General features: G+C 51.6%; 1 protein-coding gene across 3 annotated transcripts in view; it reads left to right on the forward strand.

Moving 5' to 3' along the window:
• TMEM184B (transmembrane protein 184B) overlaps positions 1-23,186 on the forward strand; it is a 48,546-nt gene that overhangs the window by 7,229 nt on the left and 18,131 nt on the right. For 2 of the 3 annotated variants that reach the window (XM_007454025.1, XM_007454026.1), the window contains exons 2-3: positions 18,256-18,505; positions 19,997-20,162. In XM_007454025.1, coding sequence (XP_007454087.1) covers positions 18,314-18,505; positions 19,997-20,162 — 358 coding nt within the window. In that variant the 5' untranslated portion in view covers positions 18,256-18,313. Of the gene's footprint in view, positions 1-18,255; positions 18,506-19,214; positions 19,315-19,996; positions 20,163-23,186 lie in introns of all 3 variants that reach the window. The other variant, XM_007454027.1, reaches the window with a different exon arrangement.

Here is a 23,186-nt window from a genome sequence, read left to right on the forward strand (position 1 = left end):
AAATAAGATTATCTGTACCAGTTTTTTCAGATTCCACATATATGCATTAATATATGATATTTGTTTTTCTCTTTCTGACTTACTTCACTCTGTATGACAGTCTCCCCATCCATCCACGTCTCTACAAATGACCCAATTTCGTTCCTTTTTATGGCTGAGTAAGATTCCATTGTATATGTACCACATCTTCTTTATCCATTCCTCTGCTGATGGACATTTAGGTTGCTTCCATGTCCTGGCTATTGTAAATAGTGCTGCAGTGAACATTGGGGTGCATATGTCGTTTTGAATTATGGTTTTCTCTGGGTATATGCCCAGTAGTGGGATTGCTGGCTCACATGTTAGTTCTATTTTTAGGTTTTTAAGGAACCTCTGTACTGTTCTCCATAGAGGCTGTATCAGTTTACATTCCCACCAACAATGTATGAGGGTTCCCTTTTCTCCACACTCTCTCTAGCATTTATTGTTTGTAGATTTTGTGATGATGGCCGTTCTGACCGGTGTGAGGTGATAATCTCATTGTAGTTTTGATTTGCATTTCTCTAATAAGTAGTGATGTTGAGCATTTTTTTCACGTGTTTGTTGGCCATCTGTATGTCTTCTTTAGAGAAATGTCTACGTCTTTGCCCATTTTTTGATTGGGTGGTTTGGTTTTTTTTTGGTATTGAGCTGCATGAGCTGTTTGTATATTTTGGAGATTAATCCTTTGTCAGTGGCTTCGTTTGCAAATATTTTCTCCCATTCTGAGGGTTGTCTTTTCATCTTGTTTATGGTTTCTTTTGCTGTGCAAAAGCTTTTAAGTTTCATTAGGTCCCAATTGTTTATTTTTGTTTTTATTCTCATTACTCTAGGAGGTGGGTCAAAAAAGATCTTGCTGCGATTAGTACTAATATTACTAATCCTCACTGGAATTGGTGTAGGGCTTTGCAGTTTGCAAATTGCTTTTCACATATATCATCTCATTTAATCCTCCCAACGGCCCTGGCACCTTGGAATTATTGTGCCTACTTTGTAGATGGATAGACTGAGGCTCAGAGGGGTGAATTTGCCTAAGATCCTGTGGAAGGAAGCACCCAGGTTTTTGATTGCGAATCCCGTGCCCTTGCTGCTCCGAGTGACCCCTTCAGCACAGCCATGGCCCCCAGAGAGGCTGCATTCCCACTGGGAAGGCCAGCAGGTGGAACTGCTGCTTACACTTGGAAAGAGCGTTCATAGAGGATCCGGTCGAAGCTGTGGGGGCCCCAGGAGACAGCAGTCTGCTCTGCCTGCTGGTGGGCGGGGGGCCCAGGCTCCCTGGGGGAAGGGCAGTTGAGCTGGGGGCTCTGATGGACAGTGGAGGTGGGCAGGTGGAGAAGCAGGGGAGGGCTTTCCAGGTAGCAGGACCACCTGGAGCACAGGTACAGGCAGGTGAGTGGAGGAGTGGAGGGAGTGAGCTCTCCCAGAGCGGTTGGCGTCAAGGCCTCACCTCCTGGAAGAGAAGCACATCTCTACATGTTTGTCAGTAGGTTTTAAACAAATAGGGCGTGTGAAAATCTAGATTTAGCAAAACAGAACGTACTTGCTTTACAAAGAAAGCTTGATGCACTGGGCAGTGGTTACAAAAATGTTAATAGCGATAACCTCGGTGCATTTAAGTATGATTTGATTTACAGGCGTTCCTGGCTGTCCAGTCTGTTGGAGCAGAGCACGAGCTGGGAAACGGGAAGGTTGGTGAGGGTTCTGCCTCTCAAATGCTGGCTTTGCTTTGCCAAGAGGTGTCTCCCACTTGGTTGGGGGCGGAAGACCATTTCTTCCATTTGCAGTTCTCAGTAGTTGAGCCAGATTCGTGAGGGTGGGAGGAAGCCCTGCCCTGCCCGCTGCATTTACCCAGCTGTCCTCACTCACAGGGAGGACACTAGGTATCCAGAGGCCCTCCTCCATCCTCTGCCAGCCACCGCTTGATGAGTGAGGTTTAGGTGGCCATTGCTGTTACGTAACAGGTCTGTGATGGACACAGCAGTAAATGTCGTGGAGCCTGAGTGTGTCTCGCATGGCTGTGGTGTCCCTACAGCTCACGCACGGGAAGTGGCCAGAGGTGCTTGTCACTCGTTCAGCATAGCTAGACTGGAAGCACCCCACCGTCTCGGGCTCTGCACTCCTACCTGTCCCCGCCAGACCTGCTTCTGGTGCATGCTCCATGGCCTCCCTGCTCTTCCCCTGGCGCCTTTGCCCAGGGAGACCAATTAGGGCCGGGTGTCGTGGTGACTCCAGTCATCTCCCACACTTGCCCCTGCCCTGGGACCAGGGCACCAGAGCCTGTCCGTTCTGGGAACGGCCGAGGGGCTGAGCGGGTCTGGCCCTTCACTCACAGGCCAGGAAATGTGAGTCCATGGACCAGGACGCTGGGCGAGTTGGGGCTGATTTGGGTCCAGAGCCATCTCCCGACCTAGTGCTCTCTCTGTCTCTACTGTGTCTTCATCTGGGCATCCTTGGAACTACACGTTGTCAGTATTTTCCCCAATAATTAGGCTTATTTTTTGGATGAGCAATTAAGATGTATCCTGCCTCTCTAGCAACATTTTCAAAATTACAGATCCTTGAAGGCTTTCACCCAGCAGTTGCACTTCTAGGAATTTATCCTACAGGTGAGTTACCACGTGTGCAAGGTTAGTCATGGCTGCCTCATTTTTAATAGCAAAAGGTTGGAAGCAGCCTGAAAGTCCATCAGCAGGGGCCAGGAACAAATTATGGTCCATCCAAACCATGGACTACTGTGCAGCCATAAAAAATAAGATGGAGACTCCATGCACGGGTACAGAACATTCACCAAGATAGATTGCTGTGAAGGTAGCGGGTACAGTATGTATGTCTGGTGTGCTTCCATCTGCGTGAAAGTGAAGGGAAACAGAAAGTGCATTTGCTTATGTATGTGCTCCGGGTCTCTGGGGATTCACACGAAGTTGGTGACTACAGTGCTTCTGGGCTGGTGGCTGGTGCCGGGAGACTGTTCACTGGAGACCCTTCGTACGCTTTGAGTGCCGATTCATGTGAATATGTGACTTTTTCAAAAAATTAAACTGAATACAATTAAATAAACAAGAACCGTAAGAAATGTATCCTCACCCTCTTGCCCAGTGCAGAAAGGTCAAGGCTACCCCCTCAAGGACCAGCCATCCTCATTCAGGCCCCTGACCATCAGCTAATCAAGTATGTAAGCTTGGGTCTCAGGAAGGGGACCAGGTGTATCTCGGGAAATCCGACCCCTGGCCCCAGCCCTGGAGAAACGTAACCACTTCCCTGTGGCCCCTCTGTATCACCGGCTGTTGTCTGGCTTGTCATTTAAATCCCTGCTCTGATATGCTTATTTCCCCTGAAACCTTCAGGGGCTTCCCCACTGACAGATAAATAAAGACCCTGTCCCAGGCCCTGTTTACTGGGTCCCCTGTTGTTGAGCCACACTTGACTGGTCACTCTTTTCTCCACGTGCCTCCTCGCCTTCCCGCCTCCGTGCCTTTGCTCATGCTGTTCCCTCTGCCTGCTTGCCTTTCCCTCTCTAGCAGTCTCCACGTGCCCAAATCCTCTCTGCCTCTCAAGGCCCAGCTCAGACCTCCCCTGCTTCATTATCTGTTCCTCTCCATTGGCACTTAAGCCTTTTACATTGCGTCCTAGGTGTCTTGATTCCCCACTGGGCTGTGGGCCCCTTTAGGGCAAAGTCCACGTCACAGCCCCTGTTTTGTTAGATGTTTGCCGAGTGGGTGAATGGTGGCTGCTCTCTTCGTGGTGGGATCGGGAGCCATGGGGGCCGGGGCCCGTTTCACATCTGTGAACCGTGGTGCCTGGCACAGGGCAGGCCCACCCTGCAACAGGAATAACAAGTCTTATGCCCCAGTGCTTTGTGTGCATTCTTTCCCTCATCCTCACAAGGACCCATGAAGTGCTGTGGTTCAACTGTGGTTCCCCCGTAGCATGAAGAAGCAGAGTGAACACCTTGTCCAGGTCACACAGTTAGAAATAAGACTTGGACACAGGTCTGGCTGCCTCCAAAACGCCTGCATTTGATCAGTTTTTTCTACCACTTCCCCTGACTCATGAGTAATACTGATCCCTTGGCCCACTCTTATTAACTGCCCCACTGGCCACGGGCAATCTTATATTGTTATTTGAGTGTATTTTCTTCCCCACTGGACTGTAAGCTCTTAAGCAGTTAGAGTCTTGCCGGAGATACCCTTTGGACTTAGCACGTAGAAGGTGCTTGAAAGTGTATGTTTATTAACCTACTCCAGTAAAATATACAACTAGATGTACAGTGCGATGGATTTTTACCTCTGTAAATACCCGTGTAAACCACTGTCCAGATCAAGCTGTGGGACGTTCCCAGCCTCTCCCTGGGGGCTCCCTGGGGCCTCCTCCATCCAGGTCATGAACCTCTGAGGTAACCACTGTTCACACCTCATCACTACTGACTGTTTTTGACCCTTTTGCAAATAGAGTCATACAGGAAAACCTGTAGTGAGAGTCACCCAGGATGTGTAGAGCAGTCCTTGCTCACTGTGCCACGGAAGTTCACGCTGTTTTTTTTTTATTTTATTTTTTAATTTAATTTAATTTAATTTTTTTTTTTTTATTTTTTGCGGTACGCGGGCCTCTCACTGTTGTGGCCTCTCCCGTTGCAGAGCACAGGCTCCGGACGCGCAGAGTGTATTTTCTTCCCCACTGGACTGTAAGCTCTTAAGCAGTTAGAGTCTTGCCGGAGATACCCTTTGGACTTAGCACGTAGAAGGTGCTTGAAAGTGTATGTTTATTAACCTACTCCAGTAAAATATACAACTAGATGTACAGTGCGATGGATTTTTACCTCTGTAAATACCCGTGTAAACCACTGTCCAGATCAAGCTGTGGGACGTTCCCAGCCTCTCCCTGGGGGCTCCCTGGGGCCTCCTCCATCCAGGTCATGAACCTCTGAGGTAACCACTGTTCACACCTCATCACTACTGACTGTTTTTGACCCTTTTGCAAATAGAGTCATACAGGAAAACCTGTAGTGAGAGTCACCCAGGATGTGTAGAGCAGTCCTTGCTCACTGTGCCACGGAAGTTCACGCTGTTTTTTTTTTATTTTATTTTTTAATTTAATTTAATTTAATTTTTTTTTTTTTATTTTTTGCGGTACGCGGGCCTCTCACTGTTGTGGCCTCTCCCGTTGCGGAGCACAGGCTCCGGACGCGCAGGCTCCGCGGCCATGGCTCACGGGCCCAGCCGCTCTGCGGCATGTGGGATCCTCCCGGACCGGGGCACGAACCGGTGTCCCCTGCATCGGCAGGCGGACTCTCAACCACTGCGCCACCAGGGAAGCCCCACGCTGTTTAAATATACAGTTGACCCTTGAACAGCATGGCTTTGAACTGTGTGGGTCCACTTATACATGGCTTTTTTTTTCAATAAATACATACTGTGCTACATGATCCACGGTTGGTTGAATCCGAGGATGTGGAACCGCGGATACAAAGGGCTGACTATAAGTTATACGTGGATTTTTGAGGGTCGGCGCCCCTGACCCATTGTTGTTCAAGGTTCAGCCATCACTGTTCATTCTGAGGATAGGCATTTGGGTTGTGTCCAGGCTTTTTCTGTTATAAACAGGCCTGCAGTGAAGTTTCTCGTTCTTGTCTGTGTGGCACACATGGACTCCTGTGGGGTGTGCGCCTGCGGTGGAACGCTGACTTGCCCAACTCAGCACACGTTGGCGTGGATGAAGTTCAGGCTAGGATTTCTCACTGGGCTGGAGCTGGGCTTCTTTCTTTGAATTTTTGAAATTTATTTTATTAATTTTTTTTTTATACAGCAGGTTCTTATTAGTTATGCATTTTATACACGTCAGTGTGTACATGTCAATCCCAATCTCCCAATTCATCCCACCACCCCCACCCCCCCGCCACTTCCCCCCTTGGTGTCCATACGTTTGTTCTCTACGTCTGTGTCTCTTTTCTGCCCTTGGAGCTGGGCTTCTTGCCAAACGGGTCCCAGGGGTCAGGGCAGGTTCAGGGGTCTCAGTTTAGACAGCCTGCACCCAAGGGCTAGCGGGACTGTTGAGGGTTCTGTTTGCTTAGGGCTGGGTGGGGTTTAGCTGGATGAAAAGGTGGTCTCATTAGAGGGACACAGAGTCTAGCTAGAGAGACCGAGCACTGGCCCATCCGTTCTCAGTTTGAGAGAAAACCGTAAAGATCAAAATTTGGCCCGGTATGTGTTGGAAAAAAAAAAAAAAAAAGACTTAATTACAAGGCTGAATTAAGTAAGTGTTTGCTGAAGGATTTTGGATTACTTTGTTGTTCTCTTTTATTTCTGCACCTACCCCCTGCCCCCAACACCAAGTGAAGGACAGATACATGATTGGATGGTTTTTCTTTCCTGTTGAGAGATTCGTGGGAACTTGACCCCAGGAGAACAGGGACAGATGTGGAACCACTAGCGTGGCCTCAGCTTGTCCGTGTTGATCGATGGGGAGCGGAACTGAGAGATGGGACCCTGCCCCCTCGTGAGGGCATGTGATCCTTTTCCCAAAGGCTAACCAGGCAGCACCGCCCAGCCCTTGGCTGCGCTTTCCCTCTAATCTCCTCTGGAGGAGGGCCAGGCTGTGGGTTGCTGACCTGCTCTGATGTGGGTCAGCCTCCCCCAAAAGACAGCCACCCAGAAGTCCACAGAACAAACAGCCCCCAGGGACCGGAGGGCCCATCATCCCCAGGCAACTGAAGTGAGAGCAGTGGCCAGTTCAGATTAACCGTGCTCAGGTCAAGTGCTGCCTAGTGAGCTCTGCAAAGGTGGAGATTCCTCCCTGTATCTTAAATAAAAGAACCAAAACCCCTCCCAGGCTGCGTTCGTATTCCGTATTCTGCAGATGTGCTTGCGAGCGTGTTGCCAGCCCAGTTTGGCCCGTGGGTGTGTAGCGACTGCCCGAGCGAGCACTTCATGGGTGCAGCTCAAAAGGCTTTGGACCTGAAACTGATGAATGAAACTATGACCTCAGAAGATTTAAAAAAAGAGCCAACTACCAGAGACAGGACTGGCCTTGGTCTCAGAGACCGTTGGGAGTGTGCTCTCTCGGCCTGGCTGAAGGATGCAGTGATTGAAACGGGAGTGAATCATCACAGGTAACGTCGTACGGTGCCGGGCCCTTTTCGCAGTGCTTTCCTTATAGTGACTTGTTTCTTCCCTACAGCTCCCTCGGAGCTAAGTGTGGCTGCAGCCCATTTTACCGCTGAGGAAGCTGCAGCAGGGAGAGGTTGTATAACTTGCCTGCAGACGCAGAGCGAGTAAGTGACAGAGCTGGAAGTGAAGTCCAGGTGTCTGACTCCAGAGCCCATGGCTCTTCAACAGCCCTTGGATATCTGGGCACCTGACAGGACGGCACGGGCAGCGTGAGGAGCCATTTACCAGGATTCTGTGGGCAAATGACTTTAGCCCTCCAGGCCTCTGTTTCCTCATCTGTAAACTAGGTGTATTAGTTTCCTACTGCTGCTGGTAACAAACTGCCAGAAACTTAGTGACTTAAAATGCGAACTTATTATCTTCTGGTTTTGAGGCCAGAAGTCTAAAGTGTATTGCACGGGGCTAAAATCAAGGCACTGGCAGGGCCGTGTTCCTTCCGGAGGCTCAAGGGGAGAATCTGTTTCCTTGCCTTTTCCAGCTTCTAGAAGCCACATGCGTTCTTTGGCTCAGGGCCCTTCCTCCAGCTTCAGAGCCTCTCTTTCCCACTCTTGTAAGAACCCTTGTGATAATATCTGGCCTACTCAGATAATCTGGGGTAATCTCTTTATCTCAAGATCCTTTACTTAATCACACCTGCAAGGTCACTTTGGCCATTTTAAGGTAAAATATTCACAGGTGCAGGGGTTTAGGATGTGCACATCTTTGGGAGGCCATTATTCAGCCTTCCCGGCAGGAAATCCGTGGGAGACACAAAACAGCAAGGTGTCTCCCAAGCATGAAGCGAAATGGTAGAATAAAATCTGGGTGAGATGGTGAGATTCTCTGAAATACCTAAATTCCAAGGCAGTTGGCTGAGTCTAGTGACAACACAGAGCTCTGTAGCTTTTCTGGAAGAGGTGGGTGTCTTCAGAAAGGGAGTCAGCCAGAGACGTCCCTCCCAGAGAAGGACGGGGTGGGGCTTGTGTTAGGGGAACGTGAGCGTTTGCATCACTCCGAGTTGTTTGCTAAGGCATGGCTTGGTTCATCAGGCCTCACCAGGGCCTGGTTGAATTTTACTCGAGACCCCTCACTTCCCTGTACTCCGATCCTGTGCTCTCAAGTGCCCTTCTGGCAGCTAATAGGAGGTGGAGAGGACATTCATAAACTGGCACTCCTCCCTTTTCTTGGGAGCTGGGTCTGCCCGACCCTGTTCCCTCTATCCCCTGAAGCCTGGCTTTCTGCACCCACAAGGTGCACTCTCCAACCTTGCGGCTTGGTGCTCCCCAAGGCCCTCTCCGGGGACCTTGATACTCCTGCCAGGATGTTCTGACGGCAATAAGACCTACTCCACACGGCTGTCAGGAGCGCTTTGTCAACTGTAGAGTGCCACAGGCCTGCTCTGGGTACACCCCTGGCCGAGTGTCTGTCAACATATCCCCAAAGCAGTCATTCAGCAAGTACTTTTTCATCACAGTACTTGGTCCCTGCCCTCATGGAGCCCCACTCACAGGATGTTAAGGGAACAAATCTAATCACAATTATGGTAAAGACCAAGGAAGACATGCCACGTGCAAACTGTAATAGGCCGTAGAAGGGGATAGCTACAAAGGCAGGTGGGAATAAAGATCTGGGGGTGGTGGTGGGGGGAGCAGGATAACATGCCATTCCCGGGACTTGGTACAAGGATGGTGGAGGGTGTCATAGAGTTTTAGAGTTGGAAGGAACTGCAAAGCCCAAACATTCATTCAGTTGCCCCCTTATCCAGCCAAAGCCTGTTGAGTGCTAACCGTATCCAGGCTCTGAGGTAGGTGCTGGGCATCAGAGCTACACATAAGACATGACCTCTGACCTCCACAAGCTTGCAGGCTGGTTGGGGAGAAGACAGGGATGAGTGATCACCCTTCAGAGGTTCCTTGATCAGTGTTCCTGCCCCAGGAGACTTCTAGCCCTGTTTGATTGGGAGCTTCCTTATTCTGGCAGAACATTGCTAGATTGTGCCAGCTGGTAAAAATGTGTCTATCTTGGCAGGTTCTCACTTTCCTGTTGCTCGCACCAGGTGGACTGGGCTGTGTCCTGATGGAGGCACGTAGGGCAAGTTCTTTGCCCTCATTGGTGTGGCTCTCCACAGTGGAAGATGTGTGTGAGATGGTGTGACTCAGCCTCCATCCTTTGCCCTCACCCAGCCCATCCCTCCCTCCAGCCGAATGTCCGGGTCCTTAGCTGAGCTCTGGATGGTGGGGAGGGGACCAAGTGACGGAGAGCCGGCAGCGTGCAGCACGTGGCTTAATGCCAGACATTCATCAGTCATCTGATTGATTCTTCTCTTCCAGGTCCCTGCTGTGTGTCTGGCACTGTGCCAGGCCTACAGAGCGATGACTCAGGTGTGGGGAGACGGGAACACTGTCAGAACAAACCTCATGGAGCAAGCACGGTGCGGCTGGGCGGGAGTGAGTGGGCCGGCCCTCGGTGAGGCCGTGACGTTGAGGATGACCTGTGAGTGAAAGTTGTCACCCGCCACGAGGACCAGGGCAGAGGGGAGGGTGCGTTGGCACAGGGGCCAGAGCTACATGTGGAGGGACCCGGTATTGCCAACACTTAGGGAGGGAGGCTGGGACCCAGCTGGCAGGACCCTGGGCTCTGCAGAGGAGTCGGGACTGCGTCCCACCTTCAGAGCCTCACAGGTTCTCAAAGGATTTCAGGTCAGGAGGCGGGATGGGGTCATGTTTGAAAATAAGTGGGAAAATAAACCACACTGGATTCCTGCTTCCTTGAGCATCAACCTCCCCGGAGCTCCGGAGGATGGTCCGCGCCCAAGTCCCTTCTCCACCTTTCTGGAATCCAGAGCGCTCGAAATCCCCAAGGTTCTTCCTGAGTCTGCAGCAAGCTAATTTCGTGGCAAAAATCTGACCTGAATTGATGCGAGACTAATTAGGGTCTTTAAAAATATCTCACCTTTCTCTGTGGAAGGTAGTGTGTGTTTGATTTTGGGGCGCCGCCCAGACCCCTCTGGGGGTGTTACTGCCTAAGCACCATATGCAGCACCACAGTCCTTCCTAAAGTCTGCAAAGCTCTGAATTCCTAAACTCATTTGGCCCCAGGGTCCTGGTTACAGCACGATGCACCCAGGAAACAAATTTGGAGACATCCAGTCCCGGCTGGGTGGTGGCGCCGAGATTCCAGCTCATTTTCCCCGACGCAGAGCCTAGGATTGCAAGGGAGGCGGGTGAGTGAGGGCCCGGGTGTGGAGCCACCTTGCCAGTAGGTGGGCCACTGGGAGAGAGAGGCAGGACCAGGCCTTGACTGGGCTTTTGGTCTGATTCAGCCTGGGACTGAGGGCGGCGGGAGGGCAGAGGCAGAGACATTGCAGAGAAAGTTAAGAGCCATGTCATCGACTGGCTCTTCCCACCGCTTACAGCACCACTCTTTAGACCTTCTTTACCCACACATCCCTTTCAGTAGTAGAACTTTGGGGGCATGCACCCCCAATATATGGATAGTGATGAAGTTATTCTATACTTGTATTACGTTAGTTATACTTTGTATATTATAAAACCTACACCAAAAACAGAAATCAAAGGATGAGTTAAAGATGTAATAATTTTTAAAAATTAAAAAAAAAAAAGTTTTGTTGGTGGTACAAAAACCTTTTGACTTCATGTACTTATTTTTGGAAACTGTCCTCTGATGCTCTGGGAAAGAGCCGTTTGTTTAGATACTTGGTTTTAATGGCCGCCGTCCCTGAAAAAGATGCCCAGGACATGTAGCTGCACACAGAGGAAATGCATCATTGGCTTTTTTTCTAAATCGGGTTACTCATTTTTCCATCCCATCCACTGTGTACGCAGAGGATTTGTTGAAATTTGGCTAGTACATTTCCATCCTCCCTGATGCCAATCAGATGTTCTTGTGAACTAAATGGAAGGTATTTTAAAGTTCTTAACACATGAGTCCCAAACCCACTCAAATGCTTTGGAAATTTTTAAACAGATTAGAAAATTCTGTTACGTAGGCTTTTAGGAGCTCAGATATGAGCATTTTGTAAGTTACAGACATACTGTCTTTGGTGATAAAATCCTACAACAGGAGAAGCATTTTCACATATACTTTTCCAGAAAGCTCTGCCCTAACTGAGGTTTCTTTCGAAGAGCAGTTCCTTTCTCATTCATTGTGATAACATGCCTTTCCTGTGAAGGGACATATTAAATATGCCTTAAGGTGTTTTTGAAACATCCCTGGGAAGCATAGCTCTGATAACCAGTGGTCATAGGAAAAAATGGGGAATTAGAACTTTTTTTTTTTTTTTTTTTGGTAAAAGAAAGATGTGTTGGGCTTCCCTGGTGGTGCAGTGTTTGAGAGCCCCCCTGCCGTTGCAGGGGACACGGGTTCATGCCCCGGTCTGGGAGGATCCCACATGCCGCGGAGCGGCTGGGCCCGTGAGCCATGGCCGCTGAGCCTGCGCGTCCGGAGCCTGTGCTCCGCAACGGGAGAGGCCGCGGCAGTGAGAGGCCCGCGTACCGCAAAAAAAAAAGAAAGATGTGTTAAGCTCAGTTGTTAGGTTTGACAAATCTTTCTGATTGCATTTCTACAAGATAACCAGTAAATCTCTGATACAATTTCCTGAGTGACTGCCCATCTCTTCACAAATTTGGTGGAAAATTCTACTGTTCTACAGTCTAAAGCTTTTTATTATGGAAAATTTCTAACACAAGTAGAGTGCATAGTATTCATAGAATGCATTTCTACCCATCAGTCACTCAGCTGCTACAGTTAGCAACATCTGGCAATCTTGTTGCATCTGTCTCTCTCCCCCTTTTCAAAGAGCAAAAGCCCAGATGTCATGTTCTTTTTTGCTCTTAAGTAGTTCATTGTACACCTCTCCTTGATAAAAACCCTTTAAAAACTTTTAAATTTTGAAATAATTATAGGCTCACAGGAAGTGGCAAAAATAGTATGTAGAGTCCCATGTACCTTTTTTCCCCCCAATGGTGACATCTCAAATTACTGTAGGACAGTATCAAAACCAGGACGTGGACGTTAGTACAGTACTGTTAACTAGACGAGAGACCTTATTCAGTTTTCACTGTTCTTATGTGTGTGTAGTTCTATGCAGTTTTGTCTCCTGTAGACCCCTGTAGCTACCACCACTATCAAGATACAAAGTATCTCACCGCCTGGAGGGAGCTCCCTGTGTTACCCTCTGGGTATCTGTGCGCCCACTTTCCTTGCTGCCTCCGCCAACCACTAATCTGTTCTCCATCTTTATAGATCTGTCATCTTGAGAATGTTATATAAACGGAATCGGGCAGTATGTGATCTTTTGAGATTGGCTATTTTCACTAAACGTAGTGCCTTGAGATCTGTTTGGACTGTTGCCTGTGTCAATAGTTTGTTCCTTTTTGTTGCTGGGTAGTATTCCATGGTCTGGATAGAGCAGAGTTTAACCTTTCACCCGTTGAAGGACGTTTGGACTATTGCCATGTTTTGAGGATTACAAACAGCTGCTGTGAACATTTGTGTATACGTTTTTGGGTGAATGTACAATCATATCTCTAGGATAAATGTCTAAAAGTGATTACTGGGTTGTATGGTAGGTGCATGTTAGTTTTACAAGAAACTGCCAAACTCTCTTCCAGAGCCGCTCAGCCATTTTATACTCCCACCAGGAATGTATGGGAAAGCCAGTTTCTCTGCATCCTCACCAGCATTTGATGTCACTATTTCGTATTTATATGTGGGTAGTGATATCTCATCGTGGTTTTAGTTTGCATTTCCCTAATTGCTAATGTTGAACAGCTATTTATGTGTTGGCCACGATCCTTCTTGAGTGAAATGTCTGTTCATGTCTTTTGCTCATTTTCTGATTGGATTGTTTGGAGTGTTTTTGTTTTTTTTTTTTTTTTTTTTTTTTTTTTTTTTTACTCTTGAGCTTTGAGCATTCTTCCTGTACTCTGTATTCTGGATGCTGGTGTGTTGGATATGTGGCTGGAAGATATTTTCTTCCACTGTGTGGTTTGTCTTTTCATCCTGTTCACAGAGCCACAGCATGAAAGTTACTTTTAGTGAAGTCCAGTCAATTTTTCCTTTTACAGGGTCATGCTTTTGGTGTCAAGTCTAAGAACACTTCTCCTAGCCCTAGGTTTCAAGGATTTTCTCCTGTGTCTTCTAAAAGTTTTGTAGTCTTACACTTTACATTTAAATCCATGATCCGTTTTGAATTAATTTTTATATATGGTATAGGGTTTAGGTTAAGGTTCTTTTTCTTTTTTGCTTCTGGATATCCAATTGTTCCAGCACTATTTATTAAAAAGATCATTCTTCCTCCATTGATAAGGACTTTTATTTTTACATACCCACCATGCACCTAACAAAATTGGCAAGAATTCCTGTGTGCTGTGTATTTCAAAGATGTAAAGATGTCTTCTTTTAATCATTGGTTTGTTCGCATCAGGACCCAACAAGGTCTAGTAGACATTGCATTTAGTGTAACGTCTCCTTGGCCCTTGTTCTATAACAGCCCCTCAGCCACCTTTGTTTATAAGCCACTAATTCCTGGGAGAAACCAGGTCATTTGTCCTATAGACCGTCCCGTGGTCTGGCTTTGGCTCCTACTTCCTGGTGGTATCATCTGTTTTGCTACCCTCTGTATTTCCTGGATACTGGTGGTTAGTTCTAGCGACTTGTTTTGATTCCAGTTCACTTTTGGGGTGAGGGTCCTTCCTAGTTGGTGCTGTGTGCTGCCTGTGCACCTCACTAGGGGGCTCAACACTTCTGGCTGCCCCTCTTTAGTGATGTTGACCTTGACTGTGGGTTTGGAGGGTGCTGCCTGTTCCATCCCTTATCAAGTTCCCCATCAGCCTCTCACTTAGTGGTTTCATCATCCACTGATGATCTGTATCTATGCCCATTATTTGTGTTAGGAGTTGCAAAATGGTCATTTTTTGGTCGCGTTCTGTCTCCATTTACTAATGGGCTTGTGTAAAGCGGAACACTCCCCCGACAATGACGTCGTCACCCTCAAATATTATAGATGAGGCAGCTGAAGCTCTGAGAGGTGAAGTCAAGCCAGCAGGCGGTGGAGTCTGGCAGGAACTCGGCTTGGTGACTTCACAGCTGAAGCTCGGTTACGCTCCATAGAGACTCTGCCCCAAAGTTCCTGCCGCTTCAAAGCCTAGCCCACCCCTGTCCCCAGCCTTGGCCAAGGCAGTTGGTGCTTCCTCGGGGTTCCCTGGGTGCTCGGCACTCACCCTTGTGCAGTGCGGTGGGGTAAGTAAGGCCTCCGGGTAGCCCCGTTGCATCGAGCAGGCGTGCAGAGGAGCTGTGAGTCCTTGAGGCCGAGGCCAGGTCTTCCATGCCCAGCACAGCATCCAGAGGCCTCCGGATGTGTTTGTTGGAAAGATGACTCCAGTGTATCCCCTCAGGCTCTCTGCCTGACCCTGGCAGAAGTTTAACGTTCAGTCGATTTAGAAAATACAGGGGACCTGCCAGAGCACCTGGGGTTCTGAGCTGCATCCGTGTGTCCCCCCCTCTGGCATGTGTGTGCCGCACTGAAGAAAGGCAGCCGGGGTGGGCTGGGGTGGGCTGGGGCTTTTCCCTGGGGAGCAAACTCCCACTTCTCCCAGGTCCGGGGCTTCACCGGGCCAGTGTCCTGCTCACCTGTGGGACCCGGGCAGGCAGAGGTCCTTTCCAGGTAGGTGCCCGTCCCAAGTGTGAAAGGATGGGACCCCAGTGTACATCCTCTGCCACCAGCACCCACACTCTGTGAAGTTTTCAGGGGTCTAGTGCTGTGAGCTGCCTGGGATCCTGGGAACAGGGTGAGCTCTGGGAGACAGCCTTCCAGGAGCTGCCTTCACCTGCCTCTCTGGGTGCTGGGGACCCTGCATCTGTAAGTCAGAGCATTGCCTGAAGTATTTTGGGGGGTTATTATGAAAACCCTCAAGTCGTTTGGTGCTACCCCAGCAAGCTGTAAAACCCAGTTTCACATCATTTTTCTCATCTCTAAGATGTAGATAACGTTACTTACTTCAGAATTGCTGTGAGAGAAAGCATGAGATCATGTTGGGAAAAATGGTTTGCAAACAGCGAGGGCCGCCGGAGAGCAAGGTAAATGGTTTGTATATCCCAGGGCCCCCAGTATGGAGCGTGGCCAGTGCGGGACGGGCCGCCGGAGTGCTCGCCCAGGTTTGGCTTCCCCTCCTGGGAAGCACCTCCCTCCCCTTCCTGCAAGAAGTCAGGGCCCTGGTGAGATGGCCGTGACCCCTGTCCTGGAAGGGGGCTCTGGAGCCCGAGGGCAGCTCATCCACGGCCCGGGTTGGTAGACAGTAGGCACCTAAAACGTGTTAGAGGACCTGGGTTTAAGTCCAGCGTCTAATTTGGGGGCAGGTCACCTGCCCTCTCTTGAGTGAACTTCTTGGGAACCAGATGACCTACATAAGGAGGGCACTTGAGTGTGAGGAAGCAGAGTCCCAGCAAGAAACAGGGCGGAGCCTTCATCAGCTCCCACAGGCCACACAGATGCCCTGGAGGGTTACCTGTGGTGCGGGTTAGGGTGGGGTCAGAGCTCAGCGGTCTCCCCTCTGGGGAGTCTGTCTGTACAGGGCCTTCTCAACAAAACAGCCTTTGACACGCCCGGCCCTGGCTCAGAAGGAGAAGACTGGGGAGTATTTGTACTTCCTGAAGCCCCCCTCCCATTTCCTTGTGTTTGTTCATTTAATTTGGGATGACAGACGAAGATGATGATTTACAACCCAAATCTTCTTTTGCTGGAAATATTTCTGGCACTGGTTTTCAGTTTTGCAACCATACTTACAGGAGCTATTCTTAGTCTTGTCACTGTGTCTCTTTTTCAAAGCACCACCAGCCTTTATATAGACACCTTCTCCAGTTTTGAGTTTCTTTATATAGATGACGTCTCCAGTTTTGAGTTTTTAATCTAGATTCTTCTCTCGGTTGGTGTGTTAGAGATCATTTATTTTTATAGGAAAATAGCAATATAGAGGGCTCTCCTGGGGTAATAACTTACAGCTAAGAGCAGACATGGCTCAGGTGGGGGCAGAAGGGCGGTCAAAGAGACTCTTCTTTGTTGCGGGGTCATGGTGCACCCCAGGAAGGCCCAGGGAAACCTCCCGTCGGTGTCAGAATGTTTTGGCTGAGAATATCAGCTCAGACTGGGAGGGCACGGGGAGAGGTCATCTGGGCTGACCTCAGGGTTCAGGCTGAGATGGTTGGGTTTGGGGGTTTGGCCATCTTCTGGGTCAGGCAGTGGGGACCCTCTGGGCCCAGTGAACCCGTGCAGACACATGGCTGGTTGCGGTGGAGCTGAGACATGAGCCCCGGCCAGGGCCCTTTCGACTCTCACCTTTGCATCTGTTTGCATCAGTGGTTGGTTGGTCGCCTGGTCCATTGCAGGTTAGTCTTCCAGGGCCTCTGTCGCCAGGAGACTCCGTGGCCCCAGGACGGCATGCCTAACCTGTCAACAGGTGGCAGCACTGAAAGGCACTTCCGTCAGGGCCTTGGGTCTCGGAAGCCCGCGGATGCAGGAGTGGCCAGCCCTCCCAAGAGCAGTTCCGGGTGGTTCTGACAGAATGGCTTTGCTCTTTGAGAGCGGGTCTAGCCCCCGGCCAGCATTGGTCCCTGTTTGTAAACTTGCCAGGAGATCCCTAACAACAGCTCTTCCCATAACATCTGGGTTACCGTCCAGCGTGAAACCATTCATTTGTTGCCACCAGGAAGTGCGGGGCTGACATGACAGCCCACCTGGGGTAACTGCCTGGGACCCTGGAGCGCCATCCTGTGTCCCGCCCACTCCCATCTCTCCCACCCAGAATCTTCCTTTCTGCCAGCTTCCTCAACTCTGTTCTTTGCTTCTCTCTGAAGTACCTCAAATTCCTTTTGAAATAAGTTGTGAAAATCAACAGATAATAAAATAAATGTTACAAATGGCCTTGGTGCTCAGCTCGGTGCTGGGGATTTAAAGATGGAAAAGTGGTCTTGCCTCAAAGAGTAGGCAGTCTTAGGAGGGTAAACGCGAGCAAATGACAGAATGGCGTGTTATGTAGAACAACAGAGGCGGGTGAGATGCATGGGAGTACCTGACTGGGGAAGGTGAACAGGACAGGCTTTTAGGAAGAGTGATACATGAGCTAAATTAAAAGGTGAGCAGTTTGTTGGTGGGGAAGGGCCACAAAGTCTCCAGAACGGCACAGCTGGTTGGTGAGGAATGGATGTTAGCCATTAGGGAAACTGGGGAGAGATGGCAAAGAAAAGACACATACCCGTAGAGGGGATCCCTCAGTGCTAAAGTGATCTTGCTAGAGCCGGAGGTGTAAAGATGGGCGGAGCCAGCAGGTAATTACTGAACACCTGCTGTGTGCCCACACTGTTCCAAGTGCCAGAGCTCCAGTCCTGAGCAGAACGGGGCCCCTGCCCTCAGGGAGCTTGTGTCTGGTGCAGGAGGCACTTAATGAACATGTGAGTAATGTACAGTTTGTCAGATGGAGTCGGATGGTAGTGAGTGCTCTGGAGAGAAATCAAGCAAAGCCAAGTGGTCAGGAGCACCTGGGGTGAGGGAGGGCTTGCCACATTTGAGCAGGTGGTCAGGGCAGAGGCCTAAAGGAAGTGCGGGAGCAAGTTGTATGGCTGGGCAGAGACAGCCAGTGCAAAGGCCCTGTGGCAGGAGCAGGCTTGGCGTGTCCAAGTAACAGCAGGAGGCCAGTGTGGCCGGAGGGAAGGATCGAGATGGGAATTGTGATGAGATCAGAGAGCATGGAGGGCGCACGTGCTCTGTAAGGACAGCAGCTTATACTCCGATGGAGATGGGAGCTGTTGGAGGGTTTTGAGCAGAGGAGGGACCCAGTCTGGCTAACATCTTACAAGGTTCACACGGCTGCCGTGTGGGGATGGTGTGGGCAAGGGCAGAAGCAGAGAGATTGGTCAGGAGCCTGTTCCATTAATCCAGGGGAGACATGCTGGGGGCTGGAGTGAGACGTGGTCAGGGTCTGGTCACATTTTGAAGGTGGAAGTAGAGACCTGGAAGGTTCTTTCCAACACCGCCACTGACGCTTGGAAGGAGGCTAACATTGCGGTTCCCTCTCTCTAGGCCAGCTCATCGCTTACCCCGAAGGTTTCTCTCAGGAAGCCCCCTGCTGCCAGGCACCATGACTGTGAGGGGGGCCGCACTGGCCCCAGATCCAGCGTCGCCCACAACAGCAGCAGCCTCGCCCAGTGTCTCCGTGATGCCCGAAGGCAGCCCCACAGCCATGGAGCAGCCCGTGTTCCTGATGACAACCGCCGCTCAGGCCATCTCTGGCTTCTTCGTTTGGACGGCCCTGCTCATCACCTGCCACCAGGTACCCAGGCCGGGCAGGAGCCCCTGAGCCAGTGAGCCCCAGCCCACTAGGGAGGTCCTAAAAGGTTTGTTGTCCAACAGAGTATTAGTTAGGCCAGGCCGGGCCGCACTGCAGTAAAAAATAAGCCCGAAGTCTCAGGGGCTTCACCCGGGGGAGTCAGGTTCCTGCTCTGTCAGCCCAGTGCAGGTCAGTTTCCGTTCTGTGGCTCCAGCATCTTGCAGCTTTAAAGACATCATCCATCTGACAACTATGGGGAGGGGCGTGTGCAGAAAGCACTCTGGGTGTTTAACCTTCTCAACCAGAAATGGCCCACTTCCAAGGGCCAGAACTGGTCATGTGTCTAGCCTAAACTGCAGGGGAGCCTGGGAACTGTGCAGGGGCACAGGATGGCAGTGACCCCTTTGCAGATGAGAAAATTGACACCCAGAGAGGGAGGAGGGAGGGGAACTAGCCTAGTCACGTACAGGTTGGTGGCGGAGCTGGGATAGAAGTCAAGCCTCGCATCCCCCTGTGCTCGCTGTCCCCGGGGAGGCTGCCGTGGGCTGGGATGTGCCTTGGCTGCCCTTAGGAAGGTTTGAAGGTTGCCAAGCGAAGAGGGGAGGCTGAGCCTGTTCGGGTCCCAGTGTTCTCCGTCCCTTCTAGAACTCGACTGCTTCCAAGGTGGTTGGCTCACAGCAGATGGGGAATACTTTGTTCTCTTCCTCGCAAGCCCAGGGCTCGGCTGGGCCAAGCATGAAGTCATGGGAGCGGAGACGAGAGACTCTGGCTGCTGGGACTGTGCATCGTGGTTAGAGCAGTTCTTGGCATTTGTATGCAGCTTTTTTTTTTCTCCTGCTTTCTAAAAACTACATTGCATTCTCCCAACTTCCCAGCAAGGCAGGCAGCACTGCGCCTGTTCAACAGATGGGAAAATGAGACAGGCCATCACTGCAGCCATTCAGCCAGGAAGTGCTCCCACCTTCTGTGAAAGTGAGGGTCCCGTCCCTCCCGCCCTCTACACCATAAGTTAGTTAAGGGACAGGGTGGGGTGGGCGACCACCTGGACGCCTGTGTCTTAGCTCCATGCCCCAGGGGCCAGGTGTTTAGAAAGGCCAGGCGGCGGAGGGACACGCACACGCTTGTTAGTAGCCTCCTCTGCACCAGGCACCCAGTTCCCAAACCTGGCCGTGCACACGGGTCCCCAGGGAGCTCGTCACAGCTGTGGATGCCGGCACATCCCTGGCTGATGTGCACGGTCTCGGGCGTGGCCCCGTGGCCACCACGCGCAGCCTGCAAGCTTCACGCGCCCCGTGGTTGATGCTCCCACAGCCTCGCGACGGAAGTTTTGTGTCGTCACACTTTACAGAGGAGGACGCCAAGGCTCAGGGTTGAGTAACTTGGTCCCAGCGCTAGTGAGGACGGAGCTAGACACGGGCTGGTCTCCTCCTTCTGTGGAGCAGGCGGGCCAAGGCGGGCCGTGGGCTCTGGCTGACCCGGCCCCTCTGCCCCCAGATCTACATGCACCTGCGCTGCTACAGCTGCCCCAACGAGCAGCGCTACATCGTGCGCGTCCTATTCATCGTGCCCATCTACGCCTTCGACTCCTGGCTCAGCCTCCTCTTCTTTACCAACGACCAGTACTACGTGTACTTCGGCACCGTGCGCGACTGCTACGAGGGTGAGGACAGCGCGAGCGGCGCCGGGAGGGCCGGGGGAGCGGGCTGCAGAGCCGGGCCGGGGGCTGTGCGCCCACCTTGTCTGGGTGTCCCAGCTTCCTCCCTGAAGGGCCAGCCGTCACTTCTTGAACCCCTTCACGGTTTCCATCCAGGTACCAGCACACGTGTAGCCAGAGTCTCACCTGCTGAGGCGCTTTGTGATGTGGCCCCCAAACACCTCCACAGAGACCTGGGAGCAGGGACCCTCCACCTGTGTCTCATTTCTCAGTGCCGGCATCTCTGATGGGGGAGTGGGCAGCAAATGAGTGGTCCATTTGTAGGTAGAAGCCCCAGGTACAGACGGGTAAGGGGCTTATCCAGGGGTCCGCGGTAAGGTGGTAGCAGGACTGGACCTCCATCCCCACGTGTCTTAATTCTGAGGGCTTTGTCCCTGGAGGAGCCTGTGCTACTGGGACAGGTGACTCGCTGCCTTTCGGGGGGCAGTTCTCATGTGTGGTGTGAAAGCATCACCCGCTCCTATACCAAGTTGCAAGCACCGGCCAGGCCCTGTGCTGGGCCCTGGGCAAGCCCGCCCTCAACCCGCCTGCTCTCCGGACGTCTGTGCCACCTAAACTGTCAGCGCAAGGGGACAGGGACGCTCTGCTCTGTCCCAGTGGCCCTGGCCTGGGGTGGGCAGGGAGCAGTGTCTTAGAGAATGAGTCAGCGTCCGCCATGTCGTACCGTGGATGAGCATTCATTCTGGGCAGAGAGGAGTCCCAGCGTGCTGGGCTGGGAGGTGCTGGGAGCTGTGCAGGGGGCCGGCCACGGCCAGAGGAGAGACCAGCAACCGGAGGGCATTGCCATGGGAGCAGGGACGGGGACACACAAAGCCTTGTGGGACACAGAGGGAAACTTAGATTTTCTTTTTACTGGTGATACACAAAAATGCGATGTGATTGGAAACTGCAGTTTAGAAAATCTCCAGGTGGTGGGTGGGTGAAGGGGAGGGGGTGGCCAGAGGCCCCAAGACAAGTCACAGGCCAGCGATGCTTTGGCCTGTACCCAGAGAGGCCAGCAGGGATGGGAAGGAGGGCCCTTGAATTCAAGATCCCTGCTCTGATGCCCACCCTCCTCTCATGGTCCTGCGTTTTCCTGTTTTCTCCCTGTACCTGCACTGTTGGTTTCAGGTAGAGTGACCAGACCTGGTATTCCTTACGCCGAGGCCCGGCAGCTCTGACCACGACTGGTTATTTGCTTCCCAGACCCCAGAGGGCTTTGCCCCAGCCCTGGGCTCAGTGGATATTGGGGTGCAGCATGCTCATCCCCAAAGAAGCTAGAGTCTCTCTTCTTGTCCCACTTTGAACCTGTGCATCCCTGAGGACTCGCAGGGCACAGGAAATGCCTTTGGACTTGGCGAGGGAATGCAGGCACCTGACAGGCACAGACTGTGCCCCACCAGCCCTGCGGTCACATTGACCCCTTTTCCCGCCCACCCGGCACATCAGTTTCCCCAGTGGCTGCAGAGCCTCCTCCTTCATCTTGCCTCCAGCATCTCCTCAGAAAGGCCTCCCCTTTGCTCCCACTCCCAGACCCCCTGTCCGAGTCCTCTCGGCCTCACCGCGGTTTGCAGTTAAGCTCAGACAGCCTGCGAGCCCGGTTTGCTCCGTCTCCCTCGTGGACTGTCAGCTCCATGAGAGCAGGATTGGGCGGAGAGCCTGTGCGACAGAGCCAGGCACGTGATGGGTGCTCACTCCTTCTGCATTTTTCGAATGAATAAGGGACTTTATTGAACACCTGCTGCATGCCTTGCGTTCGCCCACATGGGGCCTCATTGAATCCCCAGGCTGGCCCGGCTCTGTCAGGTGAGAACACTGCGGCCAGGTGGGGACTTGCTCAGGGCATAACTGGGGCTCTAGCGCCTGGTGTTCCTGGAAGCACTGGAGTCCCCAGGGAGACCTTTGGGCACCTGGGGAGCTGTAAAGGCTGGGGATTGGGAAGGTGGGGCTGAGAACCCTTTTCCGTTCAGCTGCCAGCCTTGCACGGTGCCCAGGAGCAGCCAATGCCGACTGGTTTCTTCAGAAGCAAAGAGCTGATCCCTGCTGGGGGCGGAGTGGGGGTGTGTCTCCTATGTGATGGGGGGCAAGTATAGGCTCCTTTCTCTCCTGGGCCCCGAAGTCTGGGGCGCATGGCAGAAGGGAGGGCACCGCCGGGTCCTCCGCACCATCCTCACTCCAGGCCTCAGAGGCAGCAGCAGATGGTTGGTAGCTCCCCCCACCCCAGAAGCCCTTTTGTTCAGGCCGTGCCTGTCCCAACTTTCCTCCCAGCCACGTAAAGGTCCTCCCAGGAAGCCTGCTGCCCTGTGAAGCACATCTCCTAGCAACGCTATTATCCGCTTGGCCTCTCCGAGGGAGTTTACAAACAGCACAGCAGCTGCTGTGAAGTTCAGGCTGCCCCCGAGTTCACCAGCTTGCAATGTCTGAGTCAGTGGGCTTGGCCCTGGCTTGGCCAGCTCGAGCACCTCTGCTCTGTCTCGGACCCTCCCCTTTTGTGGTCTTATCTGCAGCTGCCGGCAGCTGCCAGCAAGAGCTTCCCCTGTAGAGTTGATGATGGGGTGTGTCCCTTACAATTCAAAAAGAACCCCCACCCCCACCCCCGCGTTCATTCCTCCTCCCACCCTTCCTCCTCAGTGTCCCAACGCCTGGAGCCAGCCCATCCCGGAGGCCAGGTCAGAGCCAGACTCTCTGCCGGGCATCGCAGAGACATTTGCTTTTCTTTTTAACAAAATTAAAGCAACTAAAATTTTACTTTTATTAAGGTAATACATGCACATGTTTGAAACACAGAACTGCCCCAACTCCTCCTCACTCCCAAAGTCATCCATCCTACTTTAAACTCTTTAAACTGGTTTCTTTTTCTAGAATAACCTAAAAATATGCTTATAATGTTGTTTCTTGATTTTTCAATTTTATGTAGTGTTACATAGTGACTTCCTGCTGTGGAAGGTCTTGATTTAGGTATGTTACCTCCAACTACACACACACACACAC

This window comes from Lipotes vexillifer, unplaced genomic scaffold (genome assembly GCF_000442215.2).
Source record: "Lipotes vexillifer unplaced genomic scaffold, Lipotes_vexillifer_v1.1 scaffold382, whole genome shotgun sequence".
Lineage (NCBI taxonomy): Eukaryota > Metazoa > Chordata > Mammalia > Artiodactyla > Lipotidae > Lipotes > Lipotes vexillifer.